Source organism: Corythoichthys intestinalis, chromosome 3 (assembly GCF_030265065.1).
Source record: "Corythoichthys intestinalis isolate RoL2023-P3 chromosome 3, ASM3026506v1, whole genome shotgun sequence".
Lineage (NCBI taxonomy): Eukaryota > Metazoa > Chordata > Actinopteri > Syngnathiformes > Syngnathidae > Corythoichthys > Corythoichthys intestinalis.
The window spans coordinates 48,791,524-48,807,899 of NC_080397.1; the positions used below are offsets into that span (position 1 = coordinate 48,791,524).

At 37.0% G+C, this 16,376-nt stretch overlaps 1 protein-coding gene across 6 annotated transcripts in view; it reads right to left on the reverse strand.

The window, feature by feature from the left end:
• Positions 1–16,376, reverse strand: part of ccser1 (coiled-coil serine-rich protein 1) — a 378,554-nt gene that overhangs the window by 165,753 nt on the left and 196,425 nt on the right. For all 6 annotated transcript variants that reach the window (XR_009062832.1, XM_057832960.1, XM_057832959.1 and 3 more), the window contains exon 10: positions 14,157–14,234. Coding sequence is in view for 5 of the 6 variants with exons in the window: in XM_057832960.1 (XP_057688943.1) it covers positions 14,157–14,234 (78 nt within the window). In the remaining variant the exon portion in view is untranslated. The remainder of the gene's footprint in view (positions 1–14,156; positions 14,235–16,376) is intronic.

The following is a 16,376-nucleotide window of genomic DNA, read 5'->3' on the forward strand; positions in this document are numbered from 1 at the left end:
TATATTAAAACCCCTCTTAATTTTTTCATTTTAATAACATTTATAAATTTTCAATCAAAAATAAACTTGTAGCAAGCAATTATTGATGTCAATAATTACACAATGCTCATGGTGCTGAAACCCATAAAATCAGTCACACCCAAGCGCAAGCAGAGGGCGACAAAACACCAAAAAACACAACTAACCAGTGGACATGACACTGTGCTGTCATTTTAATCTGTTTGAGCGGGGCATGTGTGTTAAATGTGTCTAATATTTTAACGTGATTAATTTAAAAAATTAATTACCGCCCGTTAACGCGATAATTTTGACAGCCCTAATATATATATATATATATATATATATATATATATATATATATATATATATATACACACACACTGTGCAAAAGTTTTAGGCAGGTCACCTGCCTAAGACTTTTGCACAGTACTGTATATATATTTTTTTAATTATTAAATTTATTAGGGTCATGGAAGCTTCCACTTGGTGAAAATATATACATACAGCATATCCTGTATATATTAGGATCATGGAAGCTTCCACTTGGGGAAAATATATACATACAGTATATCCTGTATATACATAATATAATAAAAATATACAGTACTGTGCAAACGTTTTACGCAGGTGCCCTGCCTAAAACTTTTGCACAGTACTGTGTGTGTATATATATATATATATATATATATATATATATATATATATATATATATTTTTTTTTTTTTTTTTTTTTTTTTTTTTTAATATATATATGCAGATATTGTTTTTTTTTTTTACACAGCCATGTTGTGTTGAAGAAAACGTATGCGGCAATCCGTTGCCAACCATTACGGTACATGACGTCACCATTTTGTTTCGGTAATACTTCACTCTGATTGGACGAATGATTTTGTCAGTGTTAAATTCTGCTTTTTTCACTCTTCATAAAGCACAGAATTTAGTTTCTTGAACTCATTTGAGTCAACGTTTATTGCGACTCGGCAACTCGGACCATAACAAACGTAACACAACAGACTTCCTGTGTCCGTCAACTATATCTGTCCCTCGGGAAAAAACCCAAATAACAATAGTTCAACAGTCTACAGCAGGGGTGTCCAAACCTTTTGCAAAGGGGGCCAGATTTGGTGTGGTAAGCATGTAGGGGGCCGACCTTGGCTGATGTCCTTTATGTTGAACAATATATTTAAGCAAATTTTAGCAAGCCATTATGTGTGTCACGTTTGCTTTGTTATTATTTTTTAATTAATAATTTCAACAATCTCGCAACTAGCCTTTGTGGCTGAGCCTTTGACTCTCGGGCTCTTGGGAAACACTGCTGCTGTAACATTAAACTAGCTTCAAGTTGCTTCAATTTCTCGCTACGTATCCTCCCTGTAATCTTGTCGTACATGTCAGCGTGTCTTGTTTGGTAAAATCGCCATACATTGAACTCTTTAAAAAAACAGTGACTGTCTGTTTGCAAATGAGGCAGACACAGTTGTTGCGTATTTTAGTGAAGAAATAGTCCAATTTCCACCTATCCTTGAAGCGTTGGCCGTCACAGTCAACTTTCTTTTTGTTGTTGTTGATTGTCTCCATTTTAGAAAATTGGGAGTAAAAGGTCACACGGGGTAATGTTGCTTAGAGTAATGTTGCTTTTTAGTGGGTAAATGACCCATGGGGTAATGTTGCTTAGAGTAATGTTGCTTTTTAGTGGGTAAACGAGGAGCAGCATTTAGTGAATAAGCTACCTCATATGCTGGTAGCAGTACTGCTGACCAATTTATTAAGTCTGTGTGTGCGGGCCAGACGTTATTGATTTTATGACAAAGGCTGGGGGCCAGATGAAATTTGACCACGGGCCGCATTTGGCCCCCGGGCCGGACTTTGGACATGTCTGGTCTACAGCGATGCGCTCTTTCTGATTTCTGACTTCAGTCCTCACTTTTATTTTACTGTATCAATCCATGGAAGAAACATTTATTCATCATGATGAAACTAGCAAGTTATACAGCAGCCTTTAAAAGAAAAGTCATATCTGTTTTGTTTCTTACTGGATTCTGTTAAATTGGAGAAGTTGTCAAATCATATTATTACCGTACAGTACATATTGTCAGTTTACGGTAATGTTTGAACTGCCAATGTGCTATGCTTGTGCTGTGTTTCACCAATCAGTAAAATGCCATTTCTGTATCTGTACATGAGCTCTGTTTTCTTGTATTCTTCTATTTATTGGTGCTAAAATTTGGGTGCGTGTTATACACGGGTACAACAATTTTCCCTAGATTTTACAAGTAAATTTGGGGTGCGAGTAAAACACAGGTGCGCCTGATATTCGGGAAATTACTGTACTCAGGGCTAACAGCTATCAACGCTAGCATCGCAGCTTTGTTGTAGCTAGAGTGACAACCTGTCCAGTTTTACAATGGACACTCAGCCTTTTCAGTGATGTGTCTAGCATCCGGGACAACTTATTAGCCGGACGATAATTGTGCTAGCAAACATGCCAAAACAGCAGACATCTTTTAACATTGAATGGATGAAATAGCACGATTTCCTTGCTAAAAGCAGTTGTTCCACGGCCAGTGTGATGTGGACGTGAAAAGCAGGTGCAAAGCAGCCATAGAACGCCACGCTGGGACCGCAAAATATAAAAAAATAAGGCAAGCAGCAGGTGCTTCGACATTGAAAACATTTTTTTGAGAACAAGCATCGCCCCTGGACAGCAAAATAACTACAGCTGAACTTTGTAAAGTTGTTCCTCTTATAAAGTATTCACTTCTTCAGAGCAGTTCAATGTTCACATTGTTTTTACACAAAATAACTGTTTTGTTACAAATGTACCTTGTTCATACCTTTGTTCTGCCAAAACATCCTACACCGGCAAAACGTCCTATCAATGGCGAATTTTGACACCCGAAGTACAACTTACTTTACTTTCGGCTTGTTTTGTTTAGATGCATACAGGAAAATTGTTTTAAAAAATGTCTGAATAGCTAAACGTAATAACATCAAATTAGGGTGGTTTAAATACACTACGTGACAAATGTGGTCATCAGATAAACAATCTGCTTTAAAGCTACCACAAGAAAACAAAATGGTTAAAAGTTACCAGAGGAAAACATACACCAAAAAGTATTTTGAGGCAAAGGAAAGGTAAAAAATAAGGCACAATAAAAATGAAAATAATAAGTACTCGCTGCTTTTAGCATATTTTGGCAGAAGACCGTTTCAAGATAAGATTTGTTCTTGGGCATGTTGCAATTTGAAAACAAGGTACTGTAAACGAAATAAGTTTTCAAAAAAAAGTTCCACCTTTAAGTGCTATTTTTTACTATTTAGTTAAACAAATATGCTGTATAAACCGTGCCAAACTTTACTGTTGATGAAAATACACAGCAAATCTGATGTATTCTTTTTAATGTTATTCCATTTTGTCCTTATGGAAGTGGTCACCCTAGTTGTAGCACACTGTCGCAATCTGTCCTCTTTAAATTAAAGCAAAGTCAAATCACTCAGGGCTAGCCTGAAACAATTTCTCTGTAATGGGATCAAGCATCGGACACGGCCTTCCAGGGCAATAAAGTCCTCTCAGTACTGGTTGAAAATGGCTAACCGGGGTGAGCATCGCATAATTTTGGATTTCCATTCATTTAAAATATGTCTAATCCTGCATGGTAAGATTTAAATGGTTCTTGTGTTGTGGCAGCAAGGGTCTACTCTTGTCAACAAGTCGGCATGTACCTGAAATTCTACAAGTTTTCTCACAAAAGTAGCCTATGGAGCTATTACTAAACAGGGTGCGTTTGTAGAATAGAATACAGACCGAGCGTGCACGGATGCCCATGGGAACTCAAGCGTTGTGTAAAATTGGAACACTTGCCCTAGTCGTTAGAGACTATGAAATGGCATCATCATCATCATCATAATGTACGGGACGAAATTAAAAGAAATGAAACGTAATTATTAGGGCTGTCAAGTGATAACATTTTTTTGTTGATTATAACAATAAATCCACAAGATGGCATTAACATTATTAACATTCTTTCTGTTAAAGGGATCCACGGATAGAAAGACTTGTAGTTCTTAAAAGATAAATGTTAGTACAAGTTATAGTAATTTTATATTAAAACCCCTCTTAATGCTTTTGTTTTAATACAATTTGTAAAATTTTCAATCAAGAAATAAACTAGTAGCTCGCCATTGTTGACGTCGCCGAGCGGTGACGTCACAGCCGTTCTTCTAAAGTGTCTTTAGCTACGTAAGATAGTGATTGAAATACACCATAAGGTGTCAATGGCGAGTTTTAAATTACTATGAAATCAAGCCAATAAGTGTGTTTTGTCCCTCGATTGACGCCGTAGCTCCCTGTTTATTTTTTTAGACTGGTTCCATTGTGATTTACATTCACTTGAAAGCTGGCTTCACAAGGTACGAGACCACTGATAGTTTGTATATTGTGACTAAATATTGCCATCCAGTGTATTTGTTAAGCTAAAAGAAATGTTTGAATAGAGTTTGACCAAAGTCTGAGTAAGTTTTATTTGTATTTTGCATAGCTATTTTGATTGGGAGTCAGCTTTTCTTTTTGTGAATATTATTATTATTTTTTTTTTTGAGAGATAGGAATATTTTTTTTTTTGTGCTTTCACTAAATTATACTTATGTTTGTAGTGAAGGAGTTGCCAAAGTTTATGACAATAAACGGTGAACGCCTGTGTCCACTGCCTTTCTCTGCGTCTTAGCTCTCAATGTGCAAAAAACGGCATCCTTGTAATCTGTAATGCATGAGTCATGGGTTATTCCGCGCATGCGTTAAATGTGTCAAATATTTTAACGTGATTAATTTAAAAAATTAGTTACCGCCCGTTAACGCGATAAATTTGACAGCACTAGTAATTATTTTCATTTTTACTAAGAAAATATGAAGCTCGTTTGTCCAAAATAATAAATCTAATAATAAGCCACTTTGTTATGAAAGCTGAATGGTACAAACAGAGAGAAAAATGTAGCTGCTTATAATCCGAAAAATGTGGTAATTTTAACTAAAACCGTAAACTCAACCATCAGTTGAACACTAGACATATAGAGCATAGACAACATAAAGCGTTGAGGTAGCTTTCACTATTCACTGTGATAAACGCTAACACACGCTGCGTTCTAATGCCGGATTTAGGTGGAAATCGGACAAAGTTTTTACTGCATACAAGCAGGCAAGATTGTCTCAAGAGTGATGTGGTCGAGGATTCAAGGTAATTATAATATTTTCACACCATTCATGCACTTTGAACCGTTCTGAATACAATGAAATGAATGGGAAAAAATAGCCTTACTTTAGCTTAAAATATTTACTTAAAATGAATAATAACTGCCTGGTTGTTTACTTTTAACCGAGAGTCTAGAATGTTTTACGATCATATCTATAGAAATTCCGCGATTTAAGCATTTGTTTGCAAGAATTTTCAACTTAAAAAGCTCTTTGTTTCGTGACGGGCACCATGTCGGATTAAACAATACCGTAACTTTGGCTTGAAATGTTTACATAAAATGAACGACAACTGCCCGTTTTTTGCTTTTAACCAATAATCTAGACTATTTTCCATTCATGTCTATAGAAATTACGCGATTTAAGCATATATTTGCAAGAATTTTCTACTTAAAAAGCTTTTTTTGTGACGGCCGCCATGTTGGATTTTGTATCTCTACAGTGTAAAGATACTAAATAAGTTTGTTTTGTTGAGTAAAAATAAAGATGAATCTGCATGCTTTCCTCGAGTATTAAGTTTCTGATGTGAATATTGAGTGATTTATTAGCTGTTGAAAACAGTTGAAAAAAAATTAAGTTACTATTTTGAGCAAAAACTTATATATGTTAAACATTGCTATTGATTCTGAAAATGTGATTATCTCTGCATTTGGTGATTTTTGTGCATCTAGCATAAACATTGAGAATTTTATAGCCATTTTAAGTTTTGTTATACTTGTATAAAAATTGGGATTTTATTAGGGAACAACTTTGAATTTTTTGAAGTCGTTGCTCATGGAGACTCATATATGCCTAAGGGAGGTCTCTGTTTTGGTTTTAGGTCGCTAGAGGCTTTGGTTTTGAAAATATTTTTAATTTAAAGTTATTAAAAATAGGCTCCCTCCGGGTCGGCCCCAAGCCCTGTGTCCCGTCAACGGATAGTGTAGTCTATGTTAAAACAAACGCAACATAAATCGATTAACAGATGTATGCTTGGTTGGTAAGAAATGTAGGGCTGCAGCAGGGGTCGCGTTAACCGAATATTTTCCGTCGTTGACCGATTTTTTAAAACGGTGACGGAAAAAACTGAAGTCCATCCGCCATTTTGACCGGTTGCAATTCACACCCCAGACCACAGAGTGGCGAGTGAGCATATTAATTAGCTATTGTCTCTCTTGATGCATGACGTCATTGGCCTTACTCGGAAAAATGTCAAGGCAACTGAGTGTTTGCCTGGCACGGCCAGACTGTTCTCCCTGTATTTTTCAAACACTGAGAGAAAAGTCTGGGACACAGCCTCTCGAGTAGGTACAAAATCAATCGACAAATCAGATTTGTTTATTTGCGTGACGTGTTCTTCACGAGCAACGTCACTCTTGCGCGCCGAAAGTCGTCTCTACAACACGGATGGCGAACGGGACAGCCGAGAATATGTTCCAATCCGCGGTAAATTCAGTTTTAAATGAGCTAAAACACATTGACACGAGACATTGACAACAGTCTGTCTCGCGCTAGCCATGTTGAATAAACTCCGTTCTCCTCGTTGTTTACTTCCGCGCGCAAGTCCCTCGTCCTGCCCTCATCGCTTTGCTAACGGCACGTCTGCCCGTCGCTGATTGGTGCACTCCGCTGTCTGTTTGCCTCTTAACCTTGTTCAGACAGAATATTAATTAAAAATGAATGAAAACGAAATACTATTGAATATGTCATTATTATCATTTTAAAAATGTAAGTGACGTGTAAAAATAGATTATGACCGGATTTTTATGACACTGTCAGTCAAAATGACAGACAACGAAAAAGTCTAGCGCAACCTCTGGTCACCACAATGTCATTATCATCATTTTAAAAATATAAGTGACGGGTAAAAATAGATTATGACCGGATTTTTATGACCCTGTCAGTCAAAATGACAGACAACGAAAAAGTCTAGCGCAACCTCTGGGCTGCAGCTATCGAATATTTTAGTAATCGAGTAATCGACTGAAAATTCTATCGATTAATCGAGTAATCGGATAAAAAAAATTTTTGATAAAGAGCAATTATAAATATACATGAGAAAACAAGACATTTCATCAAATATTGAACCATTTTCAGTCAATCAATGTCTTTATTTTCCATGTACATTGTTAAAAACAGCCAACAATTGCATCTCAGATGTACTTTCAGATCATAGAAGCACTGCATCGCATCAAAGTCATCCGCCTTAGGTGTGCTATTTTAGGGAACGGCAATTTTAGTTTTGAAAATGATTTTTTTTCTTTGATTGAAAATAGGTTTTTTTTTTTTTTTTTTTTTTATTGAAGCAACTTTTTCTGGGATTGAATGATGTAGACACAAATGTCCTACCCATATTATGGCCCAAACAAAAAAAAAAAAAAAGGATTGCTTCAATCAAAGAAAACCATTTAAATGAAAAATTCTGAGTCTCAAATATTTTATTGCATTCAAAAACTTTTTTTTCTATGATTGAATTTTTTAAAATTTTTGATTGAAGTGATTTTTCTTTTGAAAATATTTTATTTTTGTTGTTGTTTGAAGCAACTTATTTTTTTGATTAAATTATAAAGGCCCAAATGCAAAACTACATTACTTCAATCAAAAAAGGTGTTTCAATCAAAAAAAAATTCAATCAAAGAAAAATAGTTTTCAAATGCATTTTTTTGAGTTTCAAATTTATTTATTGCATTCAAACCTTTTTTTGATTGAAGGGACTTTTTTTTTTTTTTTTTTAACATATTTTGCTTGAAGCGACTTTTTTTTTGATTGAAGAAACTTTTTTTTGATTGAATTATAAAGACAATTCTACCTACATAGAAACCTAGCCCTCCGCAGGGCTAACGTTACGTGAACGAGTGACAGCAAGCGACATCTTATTTATTAGCGTTGAGAATCTACTGCTTTAAGATGGTAATAGAAACCTAGCCCTCCGCAGGGCTAACGTTACGTGAGCGAGTGACAGCAAGCAACATCTTACTTTTTTAGCGTTGAGAATCTACTGCTTTAAGATGGTGGCTGTTTACTAATACAACCCAGACTGTCATTTCGCATCTAGTTCTACATAGATATGATATCTATGAGACGCATCATACGCTACCTGATATTACCGTAGCATCATGCGGGCGTAGTTTTTAGCAACGTCGGAGTAGTTTGTAGCGGCTGTCGGCTGTGGTAAGGTTTTTTTTTTTTTTTTTTTGCTTCTTCCTCTACGCACGTGACTTCATCGCGTTGTACCGCATTAAAAGTAGTCCGGGCAAAATGTGATGCTTAGAGCTGGCAAAATTAAACGATTCCTCGAGGTGAATAAAATTACTCAGACCAGTTTTTAAACTCGAGTTACTCAAGTATTCGTTTCAGCTCTAAAGTAATGATAGCATTTGTGTACTTTCAGACATAGGTTCTTTTAACTTTTTAGATGGTTTAAATTGCATTGGGAGCTTTTAAATTGCCATTTTAATAAAATCAAGCCATTTCCAATGTTTGTTTGGACCCTTTGGAAAGTATGCATTTTGAATTGTCTCAACTTCTGATAGCGTAATGATTATCGTATACCTGCTGAGAATATTCAATTGTCACTTAGAAACGCATATAAAAATAATTTTTGCACTCACAGATTGAATCCCGCCACGACGGGAAGTCTATCTCCAGGCACTCCTGGCATGTATTAAATCAAGATGTGAACATTAATGAAATTAATTAAAAATTGATTAGAAGAGTTGCAAAATGCTAAAGGAACTGAATAAATTACAGATCTCCTAATCGTCTTTAGCAGAAGAACCTAGGACAAAACTTAGTGAAAAAGACATTGTGCAATGTGTATCATATATATTGACTTTCTTTCATAATATTTATGTTGTCTGTAAACAAATTGTGGGACTCAGAATTGTCCACAAATATGAACTCAAAACAACCAACAATATATAAATTTTTAGCTGCTTTTGTCTAACAGCAAAGCACGATGGCATCACAATTTAAAATAATCTCTCCATCCTACACTGAATTTCTATATCTACGACTTGGTGGCTATGATGGATGAATAGAAGTCATTTTTAATCAGCAGCCCTGAAGGGATAAAATATGATGTCTGACTCAAAATGTAAGCGGACTGTGTTTAAAATTCCCTGATAACATCTGCAAATGACAGTGTGTAAAACATTAACATAGAAGGCTGTAAAAACGCTAGTAGCTTAGCTAAATGGATTTTGTGTTAATAGCATTGCCGTGTTCATAATTGAATTCCGCCATGAGGCATGACAACACACATAACAAAATAATGAGTAAATGCTACTGTCTGAGGCATAAATGCAACCTATTTCACTTAAGTTACTTTGACGTTTTTCAAGTCATTATTGACTTTACAATCCACCCACTAATGGCTGCAGCACAAACGCACACACACTCAATTGTGAGGACACACACAAAGGCATACGCAACATATTCGCCATGTCACCTGCAAAGCCTCACTTTTTTGCTCGCTTAAACCGACGGAAGCAAAGAGCATTCAATAGGGTGAAGCCATCACTGACTGCATTATTGGCAAAGCATTAGTGGGAGTGGGTGTACAGTGCCAGAAGGGTATAATAAATGCCTTAAACATGAAGAAAAAAAAAGATTTATATGTAAAAACTACATCAAGCAAAATGTATGGAAGTTCAGCATGATAAAATAATGCAGACACCATTTTGTTGATCACACTTTGAAAAGAACAAAACATTTCATCAAGAAGCACAACAACTGAAAATTAAAATTGTAACATAAAACCCCCTCTGTGGAAATCATTGAATTGAGGTCTGGACACTGACCTTAAAGTGCATACGACAGGAGAAAAAAAGTCTTAAATAGCATTGTTATGTGAATTACAATCATATTTTTCAGACGATTCGACTATATACAACAATTTAGCAAAGCGCAGATGACGAGAAATTAAGTATTTTAATCTGCCGGTTAGCCACGCCTAGTCGCCCACCATTATAGGGCTCTAGCGTCCCCAACAGGTGGATGATGTCAGCGGAGTCACAATTTCATGGATGCCCATTGAGGGGGAAATATTCACAACGAGGAAAACGCGACGAAGAGAGATGCAAAATGTCATTGTTTCAGTCTCTCTACTCCAAAATTTTTACAGGATATTCTTTTTATCCAAGTATTTTCCCCAATAGCTAAATAAATGGCATGGTCATGACAAATCGCACCTCCCGGACAACATTTTATGCCACCGAAGTCGGGCTTATGTCATTTCCCTTCCCCAGCTTCGGAGAATGTGAACAAACCAAGAGGCATGACAGCTAGCTGACATGCTAACCCGAACCAGGTGATGTTTCAAAGTCTTCGAAGCGGAAAATCACACATAACTAGCCCGGATCATTTCACATGACGACTGGGTTGTCGATTGTCTTCGCTGATCGGCAACCCGCCCAGCGGCAAACAAATTTGAGCTCGCCGTTCCCCTGCTATCGATAGATTGGACTTCACTGGGCCACCACCCATTGTTCTGTTGTTTGTAAAATAAACTTAATAAACGCAAAATGCAGTTTTATTTAGGGATGTCCCGATCGCATATTAATTCATTTAAGTTTGTGAAACCGTAACAACAACAAAAATACTTCAGCATTCAACACAACTGCACAATACACGCCGGTAAACAAATACCATATAGACATCACAGTTCACTTGAGCTACAAGCTATAAGTAGAGGTTAGCTTCCATACAGCAGGACTTATAAACAAATTTTCGTTAATATAGCTGTTCCACATAAATACTGCATATCAACAGGTTGGTATAGATGTAAAATACTGACAGGCATATACTCGTAGTTCCCTCGGCAGAAACGTAACAAAGCATTCAACTGCATCAATGCGACCGACAAGCTGTGTACTGTGCAAGTGAATGACTGCATCACACAATGGGTGCAATGAATTATATTGACCACAAGGTGGAAGTAATGTACTGTAGAATGTTAACGGTACTGGCGACTCTAGCCAGCATTTTTTTTTTTTTTTTTTTTTTTTTTTTTAAATCAAATAAAAACCTGATCCTTTTCACCCGGTTCTGATTTTCTAAAAAATGGCCTGATCATCCCAATTTCCGATCACGTGATTAGATCGGGACATCCCTACTTTTACTCCCAATTTAAATCTTCCCCTGTTGGCCGTGATGTCAGAATCCTGAAGACTGCTTTGATCAAGTGACAAATAAAGTGTTTCCCATGGGGAGTTTTTGACAATGACAGTGAAACCGAAAAAAACAAGGCTGTGGCCGGCGTTATTGGCCTGTCGCTCAAAGCAACACTAATACTACATATACATTGGTACCTCAACATACGATCTTTTCAACATCCAATGTAAATTTTAACTCGTCATTTGTCTCAACATATGACGAAATGCTCGAAATACAACGATTTATAACAGTGTCGCAATTTCATTATTTTCCCATAAGACGGCGGATTTTCTCGTGAGAGAAATCAACATGGGTCCCAAGAAGGTTAGTGCAGGTGATGGAAAAAAGTGACGCAAATTATGGATGTTGTGTGCGTGTGAGTGAACTGGCTCGACAATATGGCCAGTCTCATATAATAATATAAATGAATAATAAAAACCCTTATTTATTTCGAATTTATTATTATTATTACTATTATTGAAACATTCGCAAGAAAGTCGCCAGCTTTGTCAGGTTTTTAATAATTTATTTCAGAACTCGTGAAACACAACACATCTACTGTCCGCTGTAGGCGACGCCAACTACAAAATGAAACAAAATTCAAAACTTATGATACGATGCACATCTTTCTCGTCAATCACATGGTGCGTTCAGGAACAGCATGCAAAACACAACCACCACATTAGAAGCCGATGCGTTGCATTATTATTATTTTTATTACAATTTGTATTTATAATTTATTTGTTTTGCCACGTGTAATTGCTATTTGTACCAGCAGTATTTATTAAGGATTTAGTATAGGTTTTTGGGTATTATTACAATATATATTATATATATTATCAATAATATTAATATAATTAATCTAGGTCTGTCAAAATTTTTGCGTTAACGGGCGGTAATTTTTTAAATTAATCACGTTAAAATATTTGACGCAATTAACGCACACGCCCCGCTCAAACGGATTAAAATGACAGCACAGTACAATGTCCACTTGTTACTTGTGTTTTTTGGAGTTTTGTCGCCCTCTGCTGGCGCTTGGGTGCGACTGATTTTATAGCTTCAGCACCCATGAGCATTGTGTAATTATTGACATCAACAATGGTGGGCTACTAGTTTATTTTTTGATTGAAAATTTTACAAATTTTATTAAAACGAAAACATTAAGAGGGGTTTTAAAATAAAATTTCTATAACTTGTACTAACAAATATCTTTTAAGAAGTACAAGTCTTTCTATCAATGGATCGTTTTAACAGAATGTTAATAATGTTAATGCCATCTTGTTGATTTATTGTTATAATAAACAAATACAGTACTTACAGTGGGGAGAACAAGTATTTGATACACTGCCAATGGGAAAACCCATGTATGTACCGTATGTTGAATGTATATATCCATGTTGTGTCTTATCTTTCCATTCCAACAATTTACAGAAAAATATGGCATATTTTATAGATGGTTTGAATTGCGATTAATACCAATAATTAACTTTTAAGCTGTAATTAACTCGATTAAAAATTTTAATCGTTTGACAGCCCTAAAGTAATCGTATTACAATGTATTCTGATGGGGAAATCCCGCTTGACATACAACCACTTTGACTTATAAACCAGTTCTTGGAACAAATTAAATTCGTATGTAGAGGTACCACTGTCTATAAAATGTAAACATTAAAGAAGTGGCTCCATCAGATACCTGGAGAAACATCAGACATCTCCGTCCAGAAGAGCGCAGCCCTAGGAACAGCAAAGATACCTCGCAAGACCCTCAAGCTCCAAGGCCTCTGGTAGAGGACCCGAGCTTGAGATGAACAGCCACTCACCCTACCAGGGGAAGATGGCAGGAGGGTGAGGGAAGAGTTATATATATATATGTTATGTGGGAGGAATATGAAAATATGAAGACAGTGTGAGCCTACTCTAGATTCTGTAAATTAGAAAACACAAATGCGGCCATCTGTCTTCTCCATCTGTAGCACTTGAAGCTGAGCAGTGTAGCACTGTGCTTGCAATGGACAACATTAACTGGTAGACCAGAGTCACCGCAGGTTTGATTGTGCTGCATCATACGGTACTTTGCAGCATGTAAACATGGAGTTCAAAATAAAGTCAAATTTACATGTGAAGATGACATACTTTCCTGACAGCTTTAAAATTTTGTTATGAGTTCCACTCCACAAACCTGTTAGTGCTGGTAATTGTTTAATTTTGGTAAGGTTCTCTGTTTTGGTTACCGTTTCCATTTACTTGAAAGGACTTCAGCTCGAGGCAGTAATGACCAATGTCTTATGAACAGGGTCAGGTTAGGAGTAAAAGAGTCCAAATATCATTGATCGCCGTGAAAAACCTTGCTGTATTGCTAAATGAGCAGTATGCCCTTTTCTTTTTTTTTTGCATTTCCCATATCTGTTGGCCAATTTAACAATATCAGGAGAAAGTGACCCTAACACATCGGCCCTGTTTCCAGGACAGTAGACATTCATTTCGTCCACTGCGCTCCGATAATGTCAGTTCGTGGTGAAGCTAAGGAGACCGTGTCAACTAAAGCAGGTAAAACATAGTGTTCAGTTTTACTCCCTGCTGAGAATTGAGGAAATTGAAGAGGTAGGGAAGGTAGCAGGCAATCTTGTGAATGTCACAGCATTTTCAAGACAAGCCTATATGATGGGTTAGAGCCTGAAAACATACTCTCAAGGAGATGGAAAACAAAGTAAAGTAAGAGAAGATATTGAGGCTAAAATAGGTTTAGGATGCGATTGTTAGGAGAGCATTTGCTTACCTCTAGCCCCATGTGCTCTGTCTGTGTGGCACGGTCGCTCGCACGGCCGTCTTTCATTTTCAGGGCTTTGGCACTCTCCTGTGCACAACAAACATACACGTAATCAGCCGTGTCCCATAAAAAAGTTTAAAAATGGACATCAAATGGAGCGATTTAGAAGAGGCACGCTCTCAGGAAGGTTTGACATGCATTCATCCCTCCCTGTTCATAAAGGAAAGCCATTAAATAATAAAATCTAAAGCTCACTTGAATGAATATGAGGAAATTTACAGCTTGTTCGCAACTTCTCCTTCCACTCTGATGATTCATAATTAAAGTCCATCTTATTGTGATTAGCATAGTTGTAGAAGAGGCCATGGGGTTTCTCATAAAACCTCATTTTTTGCCGCATTCCATACTGAACTAGACTCCATTACATTTTCTTGACTAACTTTTGAGAAAAAATGTACTTTTAAGAGTAGTTTTACGAAGCTACTTTTTACTTTTACTCTGTTAGATTTGTGAAGCCATACTCTTACTTCACTACTTTGGGCTACACTAGTCGTTACATTTTTCCTCTTTAATTTACATATTAGATTTTTTTTTTGCCTGCGATTCTAACAGTAGCTCTACCAGTTTCACCAATGAGACGTTGTAACAATAATCACATGACTCCATTATAACAATCGCAACACAAGCTTGCCATTTTATCTTCACGTCTGCCTGTTCAACATGTGGTGAAGTATTTGATATACACCGCTGTCCTCAACATGACTCAAAAGCACGGATTTTAACCTCTCTCCCAGTTTTGATTTGGCACCGATTGACCACGGAAAACAGGAGATATGATCCTTTTTAATTCAAAATAGTAAAAATCAGTGTTGTTAATAACGGCGTTAGAATATAATGGCGTTACTAACGGCATTATTTTTTTCAGTCATGAGTAATCTAATTAATTACTTTTCTCATCTTGGCAACGCCGTTACCGTTACTGAGGATGGAAAGGCGTGTGTTACTATGCGTTACTTTATTGGTTGAATGACGCGAGAAAAGTCTGAGGGAGACGGACTCACCGAGACGACAGAGCAGAGCGGGAGTGGGGAGGAGGCAAAAAAGTTGTGACGCCGAGCAAACGCGATGCTAGGTGGCTCCAATAATACCTGACTGTAGTCGATAGCCTACAAATTACGCCCACATGATATGGCAGATATGGTAGACATGGTAGATATCACACATATACAGTTGTGGTCAAAAGTTTACATACACTTGTGAAGAACATAATATCATGGCTCTCTTGAGTTTCCAGTTATTTCTACAACTCTGATTTTTCTCTGATAGAATGATTGGAACAGATACTTCTTTGTCACAAAAAACATTCATGAAGTTTGGTTCTTTTATGACTTTATTATGGGTGAACAGAAAAAAGTGATCAAATCTGCTGGGTCAAAAATATACATACAGCTACAGCTAATATTTGGTAACACGTCCCTTAGCCATTTTCACTTCAATTAGGCGCCTTTGTTAGCCATCCACAAGCTTCTGGCAAGCTTCTGCTTGAATCTGACCACTCCTCTTGACAGAATTGGTGCAGTTCAGTTCAATTTGATGGCTTGCTGACATGGACTTGTTTCTTCAGCATTGTCCACAAGTTCTCAATGGGGTTTAAGTCAGGACTTTGGGAAGGCCATTCGAAAACCTTAATTCTAGCCTGATTTAGCCATTCCATTACCACTTTTGATGTGTGTTTGGGGTCATTGTCCTGTTGGAACACCCAACTTCACCCAAGACCCTATCTTCGGGCTGATGACGTTAGGTTATCTTGAAGAATTTGAAGGTAATCCTCCTTCTTCATTATCCCATTTACTCTCTGTAAAGCACCAGTTCCATTGGCAGCAAAACAGCCCCACAGCATAATACTACCACCACCGTGCTTGACGGTAGGCATGGTGTACTTGGGGTTAAAGGCCTCACCTTTTCTTCTTCAAACATATTACTGGGCATTATGGCCAAACAGCTCGATTTTTGTTTCGTCTGACCACAGAACTTTCCACCAGAAGGTCTTATCTTTGTCCATGTGATCAGCAGCAAACTTCAGTCGAGCCTTAAAGTGCCTGTGACACGAAAAAGCATGTTTATTTCATAATACACGCGGTATTTTATGCCCCTGAATGATATGGGCCGCTTGGATGTGTGTGGAAGCGATCGCTATTTTTATTTAGTTTTTTAAATCCCGCGCCATGA